Source organism: Pithys albifrons, chromosome 11, assembly GCF_047495875.1.
Source record: "Pithys albifrons albifrons isolate INPA30051 chromosome 11, PitAlb_v1, whole genome shotgun sequence".
NCBI lineage: Eukaryota > Metazoa > Chordata > Aves > Passeriformes > Thamnophilidae > Pithys > Pithys albifrons.
Window position 1 is genome coordinate 25,387,327 of NC_092468.1, and position 14,642 is coordinate 25,401,968.

A 14,642-nucleotide genomic window follows, 5' to 3' on the forward strand; every position below is an offset into this window, starting at 1 on the left:
CAGGCAGGGCCAGGGACCACCAGCAATCCCAGCTCTGAGAAGGCAGAGAAAACAATTCTCACATTTATCCTGAAGACATCACTGCTGTTAAATAATTTGGGGACTTCACAGGCTGAGTTCAGGTCTTTGGCACCACAATGAACTTCAATAACATTCACTGAGATAAACGATGACCCAAGGCAGGAACTAATGAACTTAAGGGCATCCCAATATATTTCTGTACTGTTGAGGAAAGCACTTTAACTTATTAGAGCTGCCTGACCTCATCCCATCAAATCTGCTCGTGGCAGAGTCAACCTGTGGTTTTAATATCAATTACACCAAGGGAAAAGTCTTTTAACTCTCACTGAAGGAAGTGGGAAGGGAAATAGGTGCTTTGGGGTTGTCCTGTGCAGGGCCAGAGCTGCACTCCAGGATCCCTGGGGGTCCCTTCCAGCTCAGCATGTTCTGGGGTTGCCATGGGGAAAGTGCTGGTTTGTTCTCCATGTGAGAATTACTGGCCAACAGATTAAAGTATAAAAAATAGAGTTTATCATTTGGGATACATTCAGAGTTTCTAATTAGGGGATTTTCTAGAAGTTGAGTCCTCCAGGTTTTCTTGTCTGTTCTAATTTTGCTTCTGTGATCCCCCATCACTCAAAATCACAGAATCAAGGGATGGTTTGGGTTGGAAAGGCCTCAAAGCCCACCCAGTGCCACCCCTGCCATGGGCAGGGACACCTCCCACCAGCCCAGGCTGCTCCAAGCCCTGTCCAGCCTGGCCTGGGACACTCCCAGGGATGGGGCAGCCACAGCTGCTGTGGGCACCTGTGCCAGGCCCTGCCCACCCTCCCAGCCAGGAATTGCCTTCCCAGTATCCACCTAACCCTGCCCTTGGCAGTGGGAAGCCATTCCCTGTGTCCTGCCACACTTAATTAAACCTTCAGCACTCATTTTCCTCCATCCCTCCTGGCATCCCTGCACTGATTCTGTCCCTGGCACAAACCTGCCCACAACTGGAATTTTAAATCCACGTGGAGCACAAATCCACCTACACCTGGAATTTTAAATCCTCATGGACATAAACTTCCCTAAACCTGGAGTTTCCCAGTGTGCAGTTTCCCTGGATTTCTTACATTGGGATGCCTTGGGATGCTTAAACACTTCATACACAATTTAATAAGACCTTTTGTTTTCCAGTGAAAATAAACCATTTTATTCCTAATTAGGAACTAATTCCTCAGCAAACTGATGACTTTGAGTGAAGAAGCTTCTCCTGAGGAAACATTTTCTGCTCATTTCAGAACAGTCACAACTTCTTCAAAGCCACCACAGCACAGTCTTTAGAGGGTTTATTATTAAATGGAAAAGAAGTTTCCCTCCAGTTTCCCTGTAAATTCCCATTGTTCCCAAGTCACAAACAGCCCCTTTTTCTTCCCTTTCCATCCTCCCCCTTCCCAGTCCCTGTTGGCAGAGCAATTGGTACCACATGTGCCACTCACAATGGCATGGAAGGGAAAAACTCCACATTTTCTTCCCAATATTCCCTGTAAATCGGTGCCAGTGGGATCCAACCCCCTCATCCCAACAGCCAGGGCCTGGCTCTGGGATTCCTCCAGGTGGAGGCTCCCCATGGGCCCAGCACAGCTGGATGGCTCCAAACTCCAGGAATCCACAGCCGGGTGGTTTGGTCCCTTTTCCAGCCAGAATTCCAAGTGCCCTTCCCGTTCCTTCCCAAGGCATGTGGGAGATCCTGCTTTCCCTCTTGCCTTTCCTTCTGCAGTACCAGAAGTGCCCTCTCCAAGAAGGACCAACCTGGAGCAGCAATGAATCCCTCTCAGCATCCCACAATCCCAAAGGAAACTCCTGCATGATCAGAACGTTTGGATTTGGAATGAAATCCATGGCAGCCATGGAGTCAGAAGGGGAATTTTCCTGAGTTATCTCTTGTAAGGAAATCATCAAGGATCACATTAACTCATGTCGTGACATCACAGGGACTGAGCTCCCAAATGAACTGTCAGCTGCCTCTGCAGGAAAATCCCACCATCCCACTGGAGCCTGGACCCTTAAAAACAATAATTTCTGACTTGCTGGGCTTTAGTTTGTCACTGAATTCCACAAAAATCCATTACCTTCCTCCTTTCTTCTCTTGGCTTCCTCTTCACTCCTCTCCTTGGCCTTCAGTGCTTCGTCTGCTTTAGCTAAAAGGAAAACAACAACTGTTAGAATGAGTTAATTTATCTCATAAAATCACAGAATGACAGAGTGGTTTGGGGTGGAAGGGACAAAGCCCACCCAGTGCCACCCCTGCCCTGGGCAGGGACACCTCCCACCAGCCCAGGGTGCTCCAAGCCCTGTCCAGCCTGGCCTGGGACACTCCCAGGGCTGGGGCAGCCACAGCTTCTCTGGGCACCTGTGCCAGGGCCTGCCCACCCTCCCAGTCAGGAATTCCTTCCCATTATCCATCTGAAACAGCACATGGAACCCCGAGATGGTCTGGGTTGGGATCTCAGAGCCCACCCAGTGCCACCCCTGCCCTGGGCAGGGACACCTCCCACCAGCCCAGGCTGCTCCAAGCCCTGTCCAGCCTGGCCTGGGACACTCCCAGGGATGGGCTGTCAACAACCTGTTGCCAAACAACATCCCCCGAGGTTCAAGCCCAGCCTGAGATTCCTTTTTGCAGATCCCACAGAAAATCCACACGTGCCTGGGAGAGCAGGACGTGGCTCCTCAGGTGTTTTATTGGAAGATTTTACTGCAGGTAAGAAACAGCAGAAATGGGAGTGTGGAGGGAGATTTGAGGTCAGCGTTGGGTCAGTATTGGTTGCAAATCAGTTCAACACAAATCCCTGCACTTGCATTTTGTGAAATGAAACTTCCAAGAGATTTTTTGAGAGGTTTTTAGCTTGGCACACACATGTCTCACCTCAGGTGCCCCCAGAGCAGAGAGGAATGACCCAAACAGGGAGCTTTGCTGCCACAGTGAGTAATCCAGGAGGGCCATTCCGAGGATAAGGCAGAAACCAAACAACATTTCCTGGGATGCTGAGCTGCAGGTGGAAGAGCAGCCCAACCCCTCACACTCAGGACTTCATTAGGCAGAACACAATTTTCTCTTCACTCCAAATCACAGCAGTGCTCCTTTGCTCATGTTACAACAATATTCCTTAAAAAGAATCTTTTTCCCTCTAGAAACCTCTTCCCTTATTACTTAATTATCTACCAGTTGCTCAACTGCAGGGGTTTCAAACACTTTACTACAGATGTTAAAGAAGATTAAAAATATACAGCACAGTAACAAGGGACTATCAATATACCCTGTAAATTAATTAAATTTCTGTTCTAGCACATCATTTATTCCAAAGCATTAATGTCTCAAAGGAGTCATTCTCTTTTATTGCCTTCTCACTGCCTGATGAGGGAACTAAGTGAGAATAAGTCTCTAATAACATTATACTTGATGAAATATTAACTTTTCAAAAGTATCACCAGGCCAAAAGATCCAAAAATAAACAGGAGTTCAGTGTTTAAACCAGGCCATAAAATCCCTGTGAATTGTGGCAAAAATGGCAAAAGCTGAGCCAGTTTTGCAGATATTTAGTGGTCCCACCTTCTGAACCAAGCAATGATTTCCCAAAACCCAATCCAGGTCTGGAGGAGGGTGAGGGGTCACTCCAACCTTAAAATACACAACTAGAACAGGGAGATCCAAAATGATCCAAGTCCCCACACAGACACCTGGTTCCTTTTCCACACTTTGATACATATTTAGACAACATTTAAAGGCCTGAAATATTAAAACTTTGCTGCCACTGAAGATCATTATGAGAATCTATTAAATCAGATAGTGAAACCAAACCAGGGGTAACTCAGAGACTTTTACTTCATTTACACTTGATCCTCCTTGGGGTAAGGACAGGGATAATGGAAATTCCATGGAAATCCAATTTGGGTGATGTGTGTAATTGCAGCTGGACCCCTTGAGTGGTGTCAAACACTCAGCTCATGTTTCCCCCAAACGATCCCAGTGCCATCCTGCTCCCACAGCCACCCCAGGGTGCCTGGCAGAGTTCACTGGGAGGGATCCAATCCTGCCCACCAGGTGGGTCTCTCTGCCCACACCAGCACACAGGATGGATTGGTGCCCACCTGGGCACAGCGAGGGTTCCACAGACCCAAACCACACCCACCTCCTCCTGTCCCACCTTGGTCCTCCTCCCTGAAACCCAACCTGCATCCTCCTCCTGCCCCCACCTTGGTCCTCCTCCCTGAAACCCAACCTGCATCCCCATCCTGCCCCCACCTTGGTCCTCCTCCCTGAAACCCAACCTGCATCCTCCTCCTGCCCCCATCTCATTCCTCCTGCCCCACCTTGGTCCTCCTCCCTGAAACCCAACCTGCATCCACTTTCTGCTTCTCCTTGTTCCCCTCCAGCCCCACCTCATTCCCCCTCCTCTGTGGTTCAGTGGCTCCCTTGGTGCTCCCACAGGATTGTCCAGGGCAGGGAATGGAGCTGGGCAGGGGCTGGAGCAGCAGGAGGGGCTGAAGGAGCTGGAGGGGGCTCAGCTGGAGAAAAGGAGGCTCAGGGGGGACCTTCTGGCTCTGCAATCCCTGCCAGGAGGAGGGAGCTGGGAGGGGTCGGGCTCTGCTCCAGGAACAGGGACAGGAGGAGAGGGAATGGCCTCAAGTTAAGCCATGGGAGGTTTAGGTTGGATATTGGGAAAATTCTATCATGGAAAGGGCTGTCCAGCCCTGGCACAGCTGCCCAGGGCAGGGGTGGATCCCCATCCCTGCAGGGATTTCAAAGTCCTGTGGATGTGGCACTTGGGGACATGGTCAGTGGTGGCCTTGGCAGTGCTGGGAGATGGTTGGACTTGATGGGCTCAGAGGGTTTTTCCAGCCTAAACAATTCCAGGATTCTCTGGCTCTATTGAAGCTCTGGGGTGGTGGAACCCTCGAGGTCTGGGGGCACAGCCACTCCCTGGGGGTTGGAGGTGGGAGTGATGCCCCAATCCTGGGCAGCCTCACCCTGTGAGAGGCACAACAGCTCCAGGGAAAGAGGCTCATTACAAGAAACCAGAAGAATCACAATTATTCCAAGGTGGAAATGGGGCTGTTTTGGGGGTGGAAAGGGCATTTTGGGCAGCCCAGCAAAGCTGGGGGAAGAGCCCCTGCAGCAGAGCCCTGTCCCTGCACCACGGGAGAGGCAGGGAAGGTGCATGGAAAAGGCTCAGCCCCACCCCAGGAACTCATTGAACTGTCAAAATCCAAAAGAGAGGAGTGTCAGAACACCCACCAACTGCAAACCACAAGGCACTCGGGAAAAGAAATTAATTCAAGGCAATTGTGGACTTCCCAGCTCTTCAAAGTTGGAAACACAAGATGTATTTGGGGAAAAGAAGGTGCTGAAACTCAGAAAACACACATGGACATCCCATCCAACAGGCAGCCAAAGCAGCCACGACACTCATCAGAAAGACTTCACCCTTCTCTTTTAAACACAAACACATTTGCACTTATAAAATATTCAGTCAACTCACAGAGAAAAATACAAGTAGAATTCATTATTAATTTACAAGGCCCTGTTTCATTGACATGCTGTTTTTCTCTGGTATATTAAATTTATCAGGGCTGGTGGAAATCCTCTCTGCTGAATATTCAGAGCCTGACATGGAAAATTATCTGTTCTACATCCAACAAATTCCAGCACAAGCCCCAACCAACCACCTGCTCCAAGATTTCCTTTGGCAGGAACACCAGGAGCAGAGTCCAGTCCCTACTGGTCCCAAAGGAGAAGTGACAGCACCACCCACATTTTTATTGTCCCACATTTGTGCTGCTTTTCTACATTTTTGCCTTTTTGGCCCGTGTTATAAGAACATTCCCCCCAAATTTAAACAGCACATTCTTAGAGGTCTTCCCAGCCTGGAGGGTTTTCCAGCCTAAATGAGGCTGTGATTGCACAAATCCATGACTGACTCCATAAATCCATCACTCTGGTCCAGTCCCCCCAGGAACATCAAACCCTTCCCTGCCTAATTATGTTGTGATTCCCAAACAGAAGAAGTTCCTGCCATTGCTGTTCTAATTATGACACATAATTTAATTTCACCAGACTCTAATTGCAGATATTGAGGATTCCCAATTTCCAAATAATTCCCAATAAATGCAGATATTGGAGAGTCCTGAGCACGAGGTGGGTCCAGAGCTCCCTGTCCCTCCCCAGCCCTGCCAGGCACACTGAAAAATTCCCTGTAAGCCCAACATTTATTGGAAGCCTTTCCCCCCTCCCAGGGGATTTTATCCCACTGGTTCCTCCTGGGGAGGGAGGTTATTTCTCACTCCTCACAGCCAGGCAGGAGTTCCAGAATATTAAACATGTTTTTGGTACATGACACATCCAGTGCCATGTGATTGAACTGAAAAAACCAAGCAAGACACAGAAGTTTCCTTAGTCTTGTCCTAATTTATAACCAAGATATTTGAAATATTTGGTATAACCAAGACATTGGATATATTGGGTATAATCAAGATGTTTGGCATATTTGGTGTAAACAAGACACTGGACACATTTGGTATAACCAAGACAATTGATATATTGGGTATAACCAAGATATTTGATATATTTGGTGTAACCAAGACATTGGATATATTGGGTATAACCAAGACATTCGACATATTTGATATAATTATTATATTGGGTATAACCAAGATAATTGACATATTTGGTATAACCAAGACATTTGCCTATATTGAGTATACCCAAGATATCTGTGAAGATTTTTCACACCAACCAGGCAATTTTTCACTAATTTCTTTAATTGTTACCATTTCCAGGCTGCAGCTTGTGGAAAACCTGCTGGGTAGGAGTGGCCCAGGGCCAGGAGAGGGCACAGCACGGAGGAGACCCCCCAAACCTGCCAACCACGAACCAGCCCAAGTTATTCTCCAGCCTAAATGGGTTAAATATTAAACAAAACTCCTCCAGAGAGAGGGAAGCACGTCCATCCCTGGGCAGAATATTAACATGCTGGCCAGGAATCCGTGAGGAAAAGCAGACGGAGCAGGGCCAGGGGTGGTGGGAAGGGAAGGAAGGGCAGAGCTGGCACGTCCCCACCGCCCACCGGCGTCCCCACCACTGCCTTCCTCATCACCTAATGCTTATTTTCATCACTTTGCTTAAAATATTGATAATCAATTAGAGCTACGTCTGTTTTGCCACAGAATGTGTGTCACAGTCTATCAGCCTGTCAGGGCCAATTCACGCCTCATTCCAAGTTAATTCTCGCTTCATAAATCTGCCTTTGGAGGAGTCATTAAGCGCCAACGTCGCCCGAGGTGCAATCACCGATTCTCTTTCATTAGAGGCAGGCAGGGAAGGTGAGGGGGGTTATTCCAGCGTTGGAATGATCCCAAAGCAGCGCTGCTGCCTGTCCCAGCCCCCAGCCCTGTGCCCACCGCCCTGCCCACGCTGCCAGCGCTACACGGGCACTGGGCATGGCCATGGGTGGCACACGGAGCGCTGGGGTGGCATCGGTGGCACCACACGGGCATTGGGCATGGCCATGGGTGGCACACGGAGCGCTGGGGTGGCATCAGTGGTGCCACACGGGCACTGGGCATGGCCATGAGTGGCACATGGAGCCAGGGTGGCATCGATGGCACCACATGGGCATTGGGCATGGCCGTGGGTGGCACACGGAGCGCTGGGGTGGCATCGATGGCACCACATGGGCATTGAGCACGGCCATGGGTGGCATATGAAGCCAGGGTGGCATCGATGGTGCCACACGGGCATTGGGCACGGCCATGAGTGGCACATGGAGCCAGGGTGGCATCGATGGCACCACATGGGCACTGGGCATGGCCATGGGTGGCACACGGAGCGCTGGGGTGGCATCGATGGCACCACATGGGCATTGAGCACGGCCATGGGTGGCATATGAAGCCAGGGTGGCATCAGTGACACCACATGGGCATTGGGCACAGCCATGGGTGGCACACGGAGCCAGAGTGGCAGCAATGGTGCCATATGGGCATTGGGCACGGCCATGGGTGGCACACGGAGCCAGGGTGGCAGCAATGGTGCCATATGGGCACTGGGCACGGCCATGGGTGGCACACGGAGCCAGGGTGGCATTGGTGGCACCACATGGGCATTGGGCACGGCCATGGGTGGCATATGAAGCCAGGGTGGCATCAGTGGCACCACATGGGCATTGGGCACGGCCATGGGTGGCACACGGAGCCAGGGTGGCAGCAATGGTGCCATATGGGCACTGGGCACGGCCATGGGTGGCACACGGAGCCAGGGTGGCATTGGTGGCACCACATGGGCATTGGGCACAGCCATGGGTGGCACATGGAGCGCTGGGGTGGCATCGGTGATGTCACACGGGCATTGGGCACAGCCATGGGTGGCACACAGAGCCAGGGTGGCATCAGTGGCACGACAGGGGCACTGGGCACGGCCATCAGCAGCACATGGAGCCAGAGTGGCAGCGATGGCACCACACAGGCACTGGGCACGGCCATGGGTGGCACACGGAGCCAGGGTGGCATCGGTGGCTGGCACAGCAACCACCAGGAGAGCAAACCGGGGGGTGGGCTGGTCCTACAAGGTATTCCACTGTCATTCCAAGAATGGGGGTTTGGAATGTAAATCCGAGAGGGAAAAATAGGCTGAAAAGGGACGTGGGTTGGTGGGAAGGGAAAGGTGGGAAGGGACAGGTGAAATAAGGGATGTGGGTTGGTGGGAAGGGAAAGGTGGGAAGGGACAGGTGAAATAAGGGATGTGGGTTGGTGGGAAGGGAAAGGTGGGAAGGGACAGGGGAAATAAGGGATGTGGGTTGGTGGGAAGGGAAAGGTGGGAAGGGACAGGTGAAATAAGGGATGTGGGTTGGTGGGAAGGGAAAGGTGGGAAGGGACAGGGGAAATAAGGGATGTGGGTTGGTGGGAAGGGAAAGGTGGGAAGGGACAAGGGAAATAAGGGATGTGGGTTGGTGGGAAGGGAAAAGTGGGAAGGGACAGGTGAAATAAGGGATGTGGGTTGGTGGGAAGGGAAAGGTGGGAAGGGACAGGTGAAATAAGGGATGTGGGTTGGTGGGAAGGGAAAGGTGGGAAGGGACAGGTGAAATAAGGGATGTGGGTTGGTGGGAAGGGAAAGGTGGGAAGGGACAGGTGAAATAAGGGATGTGGGTTGGTGGGAAGGGAAAGGTGGGAAGGGACAGGTGAAATAAGGGATGTGGGTTGGTGGGAAGGGAAAGACAAAATAAGGGATGGGGGTTGTTGGGAAGGGAAAGGTGGGAGGGACAGGTAACATCCTGTTCCAGACTCCCCACAGACTCCCCACATCCCTGTTTTCCAGAGCCTGACCACTGAATTTCATGGCACGGAAGAACAAAGTGGACTTTCTTTACTTGGACACCAGTTGTTGGGCTGGGTTTTCAGCAGTGACCGAGGAGCAGCTCTGAGATGGGGTCTGTTGCCACATCCCTAAAATGTGGCCAAAGGAGACCCCACACTGGGTTCCACTGAGCTGCCCCATTAAACCACAGCACTTCCCTCCTGCTGCACAGGCAGTGGCAGTGTGGGGAACACATTTCCAAAATCAAATGTATTTATTGCTGCCTCCCTCACTCCCAGGAGCTCCAGTGATGGCCATGGTGGCACCTTTAGGGGAAGAATGGCAGAGATGGGTGCCAGACATCACCACCCACAGTGTTTCCCATGCAGTGTCCCTCAATCCATGCAAGGGTTTAAGATGGATTTTAAGCACAAGTAATTTACATCTAATGAAATAACACCAAGTATTTCCCTGAGTTTCATGATGAAAGCCAAACAGTGATTTACCTTTTGGTCCTGCCATAACCAGTGTCATCATCAGGAGCCTCCCACAGTTCCACCACTCTCCTCCCCAAACCCCCTTGTTTTCCAGAATTAGGGTGAGTTCCTCAGGCTGGCACACAACCTCAGTGCCCTCTCTGGAGCCAGGCACACTTAGCCCAGCTGAGCAGCTGGCACTGCACACTGACAGCAATAATCCTAACGAAGACTTAATCAGCAGATCTTGGCCAGGAACATTCATCTATTATTTAGGGCACTCCCAATTCCCTTCTTTCTCCCATTGCCTCCCCACCCCCCACAGGCTGGATCTAAACATCCAACTGAAATATGTTTTAACACCAAGGATTAAGTGGCTCCAATTGTTTCTGTGGCTCCTGACTCACTGCAGGGGCTGCTGGGAAATATTCCAAAGGTTTCTTCCACAGAACAGTCTGTGCTTTACCCACCTGCACATCTTCTAAAAAACTCCCCCTTGGACCTGCTCCCCAACCTGGAGCTGAGCTCAGGAAACTGGAACTGGAGGCAGTTCTTGTCTCCTCTGATATTCAGTCTTGGAGAGAAAATCAGTTCTTAGGATAATTCCACAGTTCCAATGGAAATGTTAAAAGGTACCTTCTAACTGAGTTTCTTCTGGGGAAAGGGGTTGGAATCATGGAATCTTCATATCACTGAGGTTGGAAAACACCTCCAAGATCACCAAACCCAACTGTCAACCCAGAACCGCCACCATGTCCTCAAGTGCCAACGTCCACCACATTCCATGAACCCTTCCAGGGGTGGTGACTCCAACATGTCCCTGGGCAGCTCTTCCAACCCCTGACCACCCTGTCCATGAAGGAATTGTTCCTACAATCTAATGTAAACTTCTCCTGGTGCAACTTGAGGCCATTTCCTTAAGTTAAAGAGGAAAGAAGAGCTTTCTCTTCCTCAAGGGAAGAGGAAGGAAGAGCTTGGGAAAGGAGAAGGAAATGTAACAGCTCCTCCACAGTTTCACAAATAAATGACAGTACTTCAAAAATGCTTACTTGCTTAAAATATAACCATTATTAAAATTATTTCAGTGAAAAAGCTCTCCTTGAGCATTAGCCCCAAATGGTGTTAATCCACAAAGACTTGGAATTGGAAATCCAGGAGCCAAGGGAGAAACTTGGGGGCGCAGGGAAGGGGTGGGATTTGTGGAATCCAAAGGGATCCAAAAGAACTTGACATCTGGCACCAAAAGGGGGAGTGTGTGTCAAGGAAAGATTTGTGGGAAGGACTCCCAGCCCACGCCAAGACACCCTGGATTGCAGCGGGAATTGGGAGCGGGAATGCGGAGCCGGAACGCCGAGAGCGCCGAGCTCATTCCAGCGGCAGAAAGGACGGGAAACTCTCCCTTCTCAGCCTGTCTCCTTAACTGCTGCAATCATTTACTGTACTCAGCAGTATTAAATACTCCCCCAGGATAAAAGAGGTAAATATATTGCTTAAATATTCAGTGGCTGCTGTAAAATCTCATTCCCGATTAAGTGATGAAGACGAAGAAATGCTGCTGAAAACAAACAATTTATCTTCCCCGGGAAGGGCAGATCGTTCCTGGAGCCCTGCCAGGCTCTCCAGCTTGGAATTCAGGGCTGCATGGAGAGAGAGGAGGCTGCACAGCCCTGGCACACACCAGGCTGGGCAGCTCTGAGCCAGCAGGTCAGTAATTCCCAGAGGAACTGGGATGCTCCGGCTCTTCCCTGGAGTGTTGCATCTCTCCGTGGATTTCAAATAAATGCCTGGGTTTAAAAGTTCTGGTGGAGCACATTGGACCAAGTGGGCAAACAGGCAAGGCCAAGGCTGAGGAGCACCAAGCAGGGATTGCCAGGAGAGGAGAGAAGGCAGATTGGCCATCCCTGAGCAAGGCACTGCAAGGGCAGAGCTGATAACACAGTCAGTCAATATCTGAGATTATTACAGGGCCAGATGATACAAATTCCCAGTCAGAATACTGAGGGATTCCAAACACTCTGCAACTACAACACTGTCAATATTTGGGATTATTATCCACTTCTAAGATTAGAAGAATAAAGGATGTGCATGAAAAGCTTGGCTTAAGTTTTCCAGTGAGAAAGGTGAACATGGCAGTGCTGGGTTTAGTTGGACCTGATGGTCTTGGAGGTTTTTTCCAACCTTAATGATTCCATGATATAATTTCTACTTGGAAAAAGAATCAACTTGCATTTTTACACCAAAAAAGAGAAAGGAAAGAGCCACCCATTAACCTGCTCCTTCAACAAGCTGTTCTTACACGTCTCCCCAGTCCATTAAAGGCAGTAATTCAATCAGTTGGTATTTGCTCAGTAAAATCTCATTCAGAGAAATTTTATTGCCACTGATCTAAATAGTAAATACTTATTATCCCCTCCAAATGAGGTTTGGCTTGTCAAGGGCAAAGCTGTGGCTGTTATTGCAGGGCTCTGCCAGGGCCCAGGGGCTGAGCAGGTTATCAGGATCTCATCGTGTCAGGGCAGGGTGAGGGGCCTCAGCAATTGCTGTTCTCAGGGGATTGCACAGCCAGGGCTGCTGAGGGGCTGTCTGGGGCTGGGTTTGCCCAGCACAGAACCCACAGGGCTGGGCACTGCCCAGGGGCCTGCTGCAGAGCAGGGCATTGATCAGCACTGGGCAGGCTCAGCCCAGGGTGATGGCACAGCCAGGGGGGCCATGGGCCAGTGGGGACTGACTGGGACTGACTGGGGACAGTGCTGAGGAAGGGCACAGGATGGGGATCAACTGGGACTGACTGGGGACAGTGCCAAGGAAGGGCACAGCAATGGGGCCAATTGGGACTGACTGGGGACAGCCAGGTGGGGACAGTGCTAAGGAAGGGCACAGGAATGGGGACCAACTGGGACTGACTGGGGACAGCCAGGTGGGGATAGTGCCAAGGAAGGGCACAGCAATGGGGACCAACTGGGACTGACTGGGGACAGCCAGGTGGGGATAGTGCCAAGGAAGGGCACAGGAATGGGGACCAACTGGGACTGACCGGGGACAGCCAGGTGGGGACAGTGCCAAGGAAGGGCACAGGAATGGGGACCAACTGGGACTGACTGGGGACAGCCAGGTGGGGATAGTGCCAAGGAAGGGCACAGCAATGGGGACCACCTGGGACTGACCGGGGACAGCCAGGTGGGGACAGTGCCAAGGAAGGGCACAGGGAAGGGTGTGTCCCACCACCAAAATGCTGTGAACAAGGTTGGTTGGTGAGATTTTGAAGTCAGCCTGTACTGGAAATGGGACAGCCCAGAAGAAAATATTAGAATAGATTAAAAGTCATGTATTTCTCAAGATAAGGGTGGGCAGGCCCTGGCACAGGTGCCCAGAGAAGCTGTGGCTGCCCCAGCCCTGGAAGTGTTTAAATCCACCTTGGACCAGACTTGGAGCACCCTGGGCTATGGAAGGTGTCCCTGCCCAGGGCAGGGGTGGCACTGGGTGGGCTTTGAGGTCCCTTCCACCCCAAACCAGTCTGGGATTCTGGAACTCCATGTACCCTTCCACAACTTCTCTCCTTACTCCTTGAGCTTCACCCACACTCCAGAGCAGGAAATCCAGAACCAAAGTGTTCCTGCAGGTCAGGAGCCAAACCTGAGCTGCAGGTGGGGACATCAACCTGAGTGAGGATCACAGACTGCCTTGGGCTGGAAGGACCTCAGAGCCCATCCAGTGCCACCCCTGCCATGGCAGGAACACCTCCCAACAGCCCAGGGTGCTCCAAGTCTGGTCCAAGATGAACTTACAAGGATGGGGCAGCCACAGCTTCCATTTCCCAGGATGAAATTCCTGTGCTCAACTCCACAGAACTGCTCCTGCTGCCCCTCTGCATCCTGCCCCAGCCAGGGGCAAACACTGCTCAGGACACACCAGGGCACTGCCTGGCAGGAGCTCTGGGCACAGCTCCAGCCATTCCCACCTCCAGTGCCAGTTATTTCTATTAAACCCCTGGATATCCCAGGAAATGCAGCCGGTGCTGCTTCCCCTCCCAGAGTCCTGTAAACACACAACAACATGGACTGGCCCTTAGTTAATCCCCACTGGTCTAATTAATTAATGCTCCTGAGCCTGGACAGCTCCATCCCCACAGAGCTCCAGGCTCAGCTCAGGGTTCCAACACTTGTTCTTTCACAACATGAACAGGAATAACCCATTTTCCATAAAGAACTGAGGAATCCATGATGGGCCCTTCCCTTCCTGCCTTCATGCCCATGGAATCACAATTTCCTCTTGCTCAGAGAGCTCCATCACTACAAAATCATTCACACTTTTCAGAGAACACTCTCCAAGTGCTGAAGATCAACAGTGTCAAATGCTCAAAAGCTTTAAGAAAACACCCTGATTAAATAGTTTTATTGGGTGTTTTAAGAACATAAAGAGATACTTGATGGCTTAAACAAAGGAGCCTGTCCAGAAATCTTCAATAATAAATTACACTGTACCCACAGAGAGGAGCAAGAGAACAGGAATTAAAGGGAGGATCTGACATTAAAGCACCTAATTTGATTTTTCACATAAGCTGTGTTTTGAAACACCTCTTTTTTCCTTGCTGGGGTAATCAATACAAGGGATGTGGCAAAGGACACAAGTTTTCATTACTGTGGCCTCTTATTAAAGACCCAGTTCTGCCCTTTCCAAAGGATCAGGTGCAATCCTTTGATGCCCACGTGGCTGCAGATCCAGCTCAGGGGGAACCATCCTGGCTTCACACCTGGAAGAGTGTGAAAAGAAAGCCCAGCTATTAATTTTAAAACAAAAGGCTGAGAACTACCCCTGTATCTGTGTGTACACCACTGTGG

At 50.7% G+C, this 14,642-nt stretch overlaps 1 protein-coding gene across 1 annotated transcript in view; it reads right to left on the reverse strand.

Moving 5' to 3' along the window:
• Window positions 1–14,642, reverse strand: part of RSRC1 (arginine and serine rich coiled-coil 1) — a 107,881-nt gene that overhangs the window by 13,148 nt on the left and 80,091 nt on the right. The window contains exon 8 of the mRNA XM_071566013.1: window positions 2,115–2,183. Within this exon, the coding sequence (XP_071422114.1) occupies window positions 2,115–2,183 (69 nt within the window). The remainder of the gene's footprint in view (window positions 1–2,114; window positions 2,184–14,642) is intronic.